Source organism: Anomalospiza imberbis, chromosome 8 (genome assembly GCF_031753505.1).
Source record: "Anomalospiza imberbis isolate Cuckoo-Finch-1a 21T00152 chromosome 8, ASM3175350v1, whole genome shotgun sequence".
Taxonomy (NCBI): domain Eukaryota; kingdom Metazoa; phylum Chordata; class Aves; order Passeriformes; family Viduidae; genus Anomalospiza; species Anomalospiza imberbis.
In genome coordinates this window covers 19,630,944-19,640,178 of record NC_089688.1, presented here as the reverse complement: position 1 = coordinate 19,640,178, position 9,235 = coordinate 19,630,944, and the positions used below count along the sequence as shown (strand labels likewise).

The following is a 9,235-nucleotide window of genomic DNA, read 5'->3' as shown; positions in this document are numbered from 1 at the left end:
CAAACCACCTCCACAGAGGTCTCTGCAGCTTTCATTTAACTTAGAGCAATGAAATCTGAGCTGACTCCATGTTTGAGCATAAAAGCAAACATATGTTAAAAAAATTACATAGGTTAAGCAATCATAACAGGTTTCCAGGCATTCTGGTAATCACTTCCTTGTCATAAGCACGTGGTGCACATACCACACACAGCATCCACCTATTACAGTAAAGCCAGAGTAGCTCTTTGGGGGTTATGACTCCTCTCTTCCTCAGATTTCATGTTGTGATGGTTGCTATGATTAGACCTATCCAACAGCAAATACAACTTTTGTACCTCGTGGGAGGGAAAAGAAAGTTACTCTTTTAGATAATGGATCCATTAGATCCATGAGTAATCAGACTGGTTTTGTCCCTGCAAGGAGCCCCCACTTGTTTGATCAAACCTGATGGAAACCAGCATGTTTCTTCACACCTCTGCTGTCCCCAGGCACAGGATTTTGTACACAGGTCAGTGTGAAGTTCACTCACTAACAGCATACTAAAAGCAGCACTTTACTTTGGTTCTCCTGAGCAAACAACTGGCTTATGCCATGTAAGGCTCTCATTCACACCTAAGGACCAAAGCTAAAGGTGGTCCTTTCTAAAGAAGATCAAAGATCTACCCAGACACTTCCACACATCATCTCATTTTCAAACCTTCTCTTCTGGCATTCCTTTCCTCCCTGACTAAAAGTATCTTAATTTCTTCAATAATGCAGCTTTGTATGTTTCACTCCCTGTTTCCTTTCCCCTATATTGTTTCAAATATGTTTACTTTTACTCTGAAACTGACAGAGCCAGTTTCTAATTTAACTTTCCACTAGTGTCAAAGGGGCTAAAGATTTTATTCATAATAAAATTTACATTTATCTGTGCTACCATTTCCATCTGCCTCACCTCCATTCCCCCTGTCCTGTTAATGCCTCCCAAGTGTTCACACAGGTACAACCAGGCTATTAACAATAGCTCTTTCCCAAATCCCAGCCATTATTTAGAGCTGACCACACCACTGCTACTGCCAGCTGCCCAGAACTTTGGGGCTAGTCTGTCAGCTTGTAAAATGTCACAGGCCTGTGAGGTTGTGGCAACTAGAAGTTGTTGCTGTATTTCAAGATTCACTAATCATTTTAAAGAATCAGTTCATAGCAGAGCCAACATAAAATGTGGCTAGATATACCAAGCATTGATCATAAATGCTAATAAAAAATCAGTAGGTCTATTAAATTTACTGAAATTTTTGTAATATGGATGCAGATTTTTTCTCCCATCAAATGATGTAGAATAAAGTATCAATATTGAGACACTTGCCAGTCACTTGTGTTGCCTGCTGAAAAAAAAGACCCAATCTTTGCAAGTTTTCTTATTGTCTTCACTTGAGTTCATAGCCCATCCCCTTAACAGCAATTGTGCCCACATTTCATACAGTCATCCGTCAGCAGAAGCCAGCAGGAGCATTTCATACACCTGTTTAGACTGCCCTTGTTTGCCCGTGTTAGGCAAACTCCTTGTTTGATGAGATGGCATAGAAGGTTAGAACCACAAATTGAAATAATTGCTAATTGAAATAAATGCAAATTCTGCACAGGCAAAGACGTGGGAAGCAGTCCAGGAAAGATGTCACTCTTGTCATCCCTCATTAGGAGATTGCCCCTTCAAAGGACCAAGTTTCTGGAATCCCCACTAATCTGGAATCCCCGCTAATGCTGTTGCATAAATGGTTGATGGCAGGGTCACACCCAGGGTACTGCAGATGCTCTGCCCATCACCTGCTCCCCGTGGCACACCAGTTTTGTATTCCACACACGTGGAATAACTCTCACCTCAGCAAATGGTGTAGGTCCACACGCTGAGCCCGTAAGTGAAACCCGAGTGCCTGCACTGGCACTCAGCCAAATGAATTCACCCAGCCTAAAGTTATACAACTGTTTACATACTTTATGAAAGCATTTTATCTTCTTTTATGAGACATTATCTGCCTGTCTGTGACAATTTACGTGCTTCACTCCCAGCCCATTTCTAAAGCATCTGAAGTGAAGAGCCTAAGTGGAAAGCCCTACTTTCATTTACAGTCTGAGCAACTGCTTCTAGTAATTGAAGTTCAGAGAAAATAAGGTATTTTCTAGGTTTGTCTTACTTTAACAGGCTTCTCCAGCACGAACTTAAAACACAGGCGAGATTCTAGATGAATTTCATAAACAGATCCTCAAAATCATGTCAGTGCCACTTCTCCACAGTTAGGACAAGCAATGCACAGGTCCGCTGTTTCCGAATGCCACTGTCAATACAGGAGGCGATAGGTAAATTCCTCTTTTTTTTTTTTTTTTTTTTTTTTTACCCTAGATTAGTCTGGTCATCCTAGGCTCCTGAGGAGAGCTCTGAGAGTGGTGTGGCAACCATCCATGTTTCTAAGCCAGGCATACGCCGTTGGATGGGAGCAGACTGAGTGGCCTCCCAGGGTCACTGGCACCCCAGGGGCCTGCCTGGAGAGCCGAGCAGACCAGGGCTGGCACTCGATGAGGTGGCTGGGTCTGGGCACCTGGGCATGGAGATGGCAGCGTGCTGACCCACCCCCTGGCCAGGGAGGTGTCGGGCAGCCCCTCACTGCCGCCCCACGCACTGCGGCCTCGCCTTTGTGTGAGCTCCACCGTGTTTACTCTCCCACTTCCTTGTTCCACTCCAGTGCGAGGGCCATAAACCGCCCAGCTGGCACAGCTGAGCCCTTGGTAGCAGGGGCAGGAGGAAGAGGAGGGAGGGGGATGGCGGTCATCCCCTGGCTCTGTGCTGGGAGGGCACCCCAGGTGCCGCCGTGGTGGTTGGGAGCGCAGCCCTTCCCCTAGGGCTGGTGCCACCATCCACGGTGGGTCTCTCATGCCCACTGGCCACCCTCATGCCCGTGTCCAGGGGCACACCAGGAGGGAACAAGACCTATTTCCCCTTCTTCTCGGACTTCAGGGGCCGCAATGTGACGGCCCTGCGCATCGGCGAGTCATCCGCCCTGGCCTTCATCTTCCTGCTGTCGTTAGCGGGAAACATCTGGGGCATCTGCCTGCTGGTGAGGCGGCACCGCCGGCTCTGCGCCGCCAACTGCCTCGTCCTCAACCTCTTCTGCGCCGACCTGCTCTTCATCACAGCCATGCCCTTCATCGCCGTCGTGCGCTGGACCGAGTCCTGGGTGCTGGGCAACTTCGTCTGCCACCTGCTCTTCTATGTGGTGAGCCTGAGCGGCACCGTCATCCTCCTCTCCCTGTCGGCCGTCAGCCTGGAGCGCGTCGTCTGCATCGCCCGGCTGCGCCACGCCGCCTTCCGTCGCCGCAAGGTGCTGGCCGCCGCCTTGCTCCTCATCTGGGGCTTCGCCGCCCTCGCCACCCTCCCGCTCTGCTGCTTCTTCACCGTGGTGCGGCTGCCCGACCCCGCCGGCCAGGTGAGGGCGAGCGCCGGGCGCGCCCGCGGCAGCCGGGCCGGGCCGGGCCGGGCCGGGCCGGGCCGGGCCGGGCCGGGCCGGGGGGCGCCGGGACCGACGGCGGTGGAGGCTCGTCCGCCTCTGCCACGGCGGGCAGCGGCCAGCGAGGAGATCGCCTGCAGGGCGGGCGGCGCTCTGCGTGCCGGGCAGTTGCGAGGCTGTGCCCGGAGGAGCGGCCGCAGCTCCTCCCGGCCGCCCCCCCGGCCCGCTCTCCCGGCGGACCGTCCCGTTAGGCGGGAAACGCGCATCGGCTGAGATTCTTTTTGCGTTCCTCAGCGCGGCTCAGAGACCTCCTTTTCAGCTCACTTCCCCTTACCGAGAGATCAGCATCCTGGGAGAGTTGCCCTGCACCGCAGCCCCCTCTGTACAAAATGGCCCAGCACAGGTTTTCCTGCCTAATATTTTGAAATGCATACAGAAGTGCACCCCAAAAGACACTTGAATAAATTTTTAAGTTTAGGGTCTGTGAGTTTCAATGTTAAAGTTGCCATTACCATTTGATAAGAAATTAATGGAAGTATTCCAGTCGTGGACATATCTATTTGTGATTGTATGGGCTTTTAAAACCATCCAGTAATATAGTACTTGACCACTTTGTCTAAGTTTTCACAGTCTTGGTTCAGCCATTTTTTTTTCCATAAGCATAGTGGGAGATAAGAACAATACTGTACTGAAAATAATGGTACAATATTACTTTTCCTCTTCATTTTTTGTAAATAGGACATTCAAATTTGCACCCTGGATTGGCCCAGCACTGCAGGAGAAACAGTCTGGGATACAACATTTGCCATTGTTTTCTTTCTGATACCAGGATTCATCATTGTCATCAGTTACTCCAAAATCTTACAGGTATGTTTTCCCTTTAAATTTTGTTGTAAAACAGAGGGAAGTAAACTGTAACACACTAGGCATCAGCATATTGTCACTGAATACAAATACATGTAAAGGGAACAAGGGTTCAGTAAATTATGTGATATGAAATGGAGCATTTCAACCTGCACATAACAGCCTATATACTTCAATTAAGAACATGCTTCAACAGCACATTACCAGAGGCCCAACACATGGTTTGTCTTCTTATGTGTAGTACTAAATAAACTTCTTCATTTATATGCTGTTCATATTTAAAGACTGTCAATCTCCTAAATGCTGAAAGAGTCAAGCATTTGAAATAACTAAAAACTAGATTTTGCTTTCCTTGAGCCTAAAGTTGTCATAAGGGATTTGTAAGAAAGCAGAGAAAGGCAGACTAGGAAAAATCCCACCCACTTTTTGATCTACTGGCTTTCTGCATGTGTCTTTAGTACACAGATCATATTAGATTATGCTTAATCCTCCACAATTTCAAATATTGTAAACAAAACCTGTAAATTAGACCATCTGCTTCCACTTTCTTTCTAAGTGGATGATGTTTAACATATATGCTGAAATATGAGCCAAGCCACCCACCACCACAATATTTTAATCTATAGTCTAGCAAGCATTATATTAGCATCTAATTTCCTTTTAAACTATCCAAAACCAGAGTGAGAAAGACCTAGGAATCTTCAAACCAAGCACTTCAAACTAGTCACTGCAATGCCTAGTTTTTAGCAACCGCCCACAAGATCCTTGATTCCTTTACTGGGTAATTAAACTTCTCATAATACGTATAAGAAAATGATAGGTTTTGGAAAGGAACTTCAACATACATAGATTATTGAGCAAGGAGTTAACTGACGAAATGATGAGCACCAAGGGGCTGTGGATGCATGCACCCTGGATGTAGGTGTAAAATGAACTTAAGACCTGGAATCTGGTCACAAAACATCCTTGCCTATTGATCAAACTTAAACTTGTAGTAGAAGTCATCAGCCTGTAGTTTCTGTACTGTCTGTTAGCTCACTATAACCTTGAGCTAAATGCATTAGGTGAACCTCCTCTAGTGAAGTAAAGCACTTGCAACCACATACACGCAGGCAAAGAGCATCGAGTAATTCTATGGAGAGTGAGTCCTTTGAAAGAACTGCAAAACGCTGCAGGCCAAGAAAGGCCACAGTTCTTGGTCAGAGGCCAGGACAGGAATGCTGTTTGTTAGCCCTATCCTTGCAGACTCCAGATTACAGGTAAATTTATAAAACAAAATGGCACATAGGGAGCTAGAAACCAAAAGTAGTGTTCGGAATGCTGGACTGCAAGACATCCCCATGCTGCTCTGCTCCTGTTTCTTTTCTAACTTGCTAACAGAGATGCTAAAAGACATTACCATTTCCCCTGAAATGAGGAAGGCTTGAGGCCCATAGCAAGATATAATTGAATCTTCTCTCTCTCCAGGGAGCAAGCAGAACTGAACTGGAGAATGTCTCAATTCCTGAGTCATTCCCAAGAGCAGACTCACTCCCTCTTTGTGAGAAAACTCCATTATAGCATGATTCTCAGTATTGCTGGAGCAGTGACAAGCATTCATGTATTCATGTTACAACATTGATGAAGATGATGAGGATGTTGAGGACTGACTACAGATACAAGACCTGAAATTTTTTAACAAATATACACTGCTACAAATGTGTACTTCACAATTTACTCTGAAACTCAGTATTATTTTTACATAACACTTCCCAGAACCCTGGCAAAAATCATAGATTAGATTCCATGTTTTATTTGGTTTTCCATTGTTCTGCCTCTCAGGCAAGATTTTGTCAGAGGCTAGAACTAGGAAGATGTCTGTGTTCTGGAAGTTACTTATATATATATATCTAAGTTCCCATTTGTCCAGATGCCCAGGATAGGTATCTGTACTGGGCAGATCAAAAAGAGATCCACAACATACCACTGCCACCCCCTTTCTCTTGAACACTTTCTTAAGAAGCAGTTATGTCTTATTTACCACAGTCCTGGAGACTCTTGCATTCTTAGTTCTAGGCTGTGCAGCTCCTGCAGGAAAGACAGAAAGTATTTATATGGGACAGATAAAAATGTATCTGATGAGGACATTCTGAAAAAATTTTGAACAGTGGAGAAATGCACACAACCCAGTTTTCCTACTTTTATATTAGAAGTGGATATTTGTCCTTTGCATTTTGTGAAAGCTTCATTCTTAGTAAGATAGGTTAGGTGTTCTCTGAGAACAACTCTTGGTTTGGACTGTTTGGAAGAGTTAACCTAGTTTCTGGATTCCAGATTGTACAGCAGAAGATCATCAAGCTGGAATAGTTTTACATGCTCAGGACATCAGAATTCTCTTCTCCTTTTAAATCAGGGAAGCAGCTAGTGATACTGTCCCCTTCTCAGCCTCAGAAGCTGCTAAGAAACCCACTTTTGGTTCATGGGTTTTAATTTATACACCTACATTCTATTAAAATATTTAGAAGATGTCTAGTTTCTTAATGTGTATTTATCTCCATGACAAATTCAGAAAACTGCTAACAGAATGACAAACTACTCTCTCTCTAAACATTTTCATCCTTACCTGTAGCAGGAAGTTAAAAGGTTGCTAGTATTAGTGTTATCCTTCCTGTAGTTTCTGCTAAAGGGAAAACTGGCAGGTGAAGCCTTACCTTTTGACTTTCCTATGTAGATAGCTAAGGATTGATCAAAGCCTTGATCAATCAAGCCTTGATTGATCAAGGCTTTTGAAAACACCCCTTCCTTATGCATGCAGGGGATAAAGTGGCATCTCAGTTATTTAGCACAAATCTTTGTTAGATATTTCAGTTTTAATTTATTTGCATCAGAGGTATGAATGTAGCAAACTTAATTGTGCCATGCCAACTTCAGGGAAGACAGGGATGTAGAGCAGAAGATTTCAAATTTGCTGCAAGCCCACTGGGTCCAATATTCTACCTAATGACAGATGATGCACACCTGTGAATACTAGGTTTCCAAACTACCCATAGTCTAGTTTATTACATCAGAGAGTACTTTTACAAGACACAGATTTTTATAGTGACTGTAAGGATATGTAAGATTTCATTGAAAGCAATTGTGATTACTGTCTGAAAAGCTAAGTGTGACACAAAACAATGCACAATGTCATTCACATTTAAAATAATTTATTGTAATAAATTCATGCTCCTTCTAATACCTACCTTATAATACTAGCATGGCCATAAGAGAATTGGATCGCCTTCCTTCTTGCACATCAACAGGGTTGTTAACCATGTTCCAGTTTGCATTTGTGAAAAAAATCAATGGGTTTCTTTAGATAGAACAAATGAGGTCATAATTTGAATTTAATGGGATTTCATGAGTAATTAAGACTGTTTTATGCTGAAAAGCATTTGTGACTGGTAGAGAGCCATGAAAAGAACAACCACTTTGCCTGATATTGAGATGAATTCACAGCTGAGAGGAAAAAGAATTGCTAGTGAAGTGAGAACATTTGAAATGGAACCATGAACAAAAAGTACAAATGAATTCTGAAATGTGGTTTTTTGTAGTCACTTTTCAAAAGAAAACATCATGTACCAAGGTTTACGTTTTCACTTGTAGAATTGTGTTTCAGTGAAAGTTGTTTTCTTCTCTTTTACTGCAGATTACAAAAGCATCAAGAAGAAGTTTAAATGCTGGTTTAGCCTACCCAGAATATCATCAGATTCGTGTTTCCCAGCAAGACTACAAACTATTCCGAGCCCTTTTTCTGTTGATGATCTCTTTCTTCATTATGTGGACTCCGATAATAGTAATTATTTTTTTAATTTTAGTTCAGAACTTCAAAAAAGATTTAAATATTTTGCCATCAGTTTTCTTCTGGATAGCATTATTCACCTTTGCCAACTCTGCTGTCAATCCAATTCTGTATAATGTTGCCCATTTCAGACGTAAATGTCAGGAAATTTTTCTCTGGTGTACAGGGAACCCTGAAAGGCATGGACCAGGTACAGAAACCACTGCAAGAAGAAGTAACCACGAACAGCCACATTTGTCCTTCATTACCAGATAATTTTTTAAGTCTGAGCTGTGCCACACCTTGGATTTTGTCTATGCTATCCCAGGTCACATAGGTCATTATGTTATAGAATTACATGCCAGAGGAGGAGGGGAAAAAAGCTAAATATGTATTTTTAATTCCTGCACGTAAAATGCTCTTCATTGCTTTGCCTCAGTAAGATTTGGACAATTTAATTAAAGGGATTGAATTCTCCTGTTACGCTGAAATAAATAGAAATATGGCAGTGAACTTGGTGAATGTAAAATCGTTGAATTAAGTACTTTAAAGTTTCTAGTGAAAATGTTCATCCTCAGAAAGTATCTGCTTTTTTTTTAATCCCGGTTTTAAAGGGAACTTGTGTAAACACTTCAATAACTGTCTGCCTGAATGTAAGTTTGAGCAGACTCACTGAAACAAGGTAATGAACATGTGTTATCATCAAGTAAATTACCAGTTTGGTTCCATCTGAAATTAAAAATATGGACTTAATACATGTGAATTAACAAGTAAAGAATAAATAAATAAATGGTTGTCATGTGTAAAATAGTTCTTCTTAAAAGATGCATATTTTTTATGTCTTCACTAGTCATATAATAAAGTTAATTAGTGATATATAGGGTCACTGAAACTCCTTTCTCTTTTCTAAATGATTTCTAGTATTTAGTAGGGAAAATATATTCTAGTTGAAAAGAAAATACATATACTTGGAGGTTTATGATAAATACTCTTTTAGTCAGAAATTGAAACCACTAAAAAAAGCAAGATTAAATTCTTAATGATCACCAGTCATTAGTTCAAAACAATGCACTAAGTTAACAGTCTAGTAATGAAACCAATGTGTACA

General features: G+C 42.7%; 1 protein-coding gene across 1 annotated transcript; it reads left to right on the top strand.

The window, feature by feature from the left end:
* The first annotated feature begins 2,421 nt into the window (after positions 1–2,421).
* FFAR4 (free fatty acid receptor 4) lies at positions 2,422–8,499 on the top strand. Its single transcript, XM_068198560.1, has 4 exons — positions 2,422–2,656; positions 2,740–3,443; positions 4,203–4,331; positions 7,996–8,499. The coding sequence occupies exons 1-4, from the start codon at positions 2,422–2,424 to the stop codon at positions 8,401–8,403; spliced, it is 1,476 nt and encodes a 491-aa protein (XP_068054661.1). The 3' UTR covers positions 8,404–8,499.
* Positions 8,500–9,235: the final 736 nt, after the last annotated feature.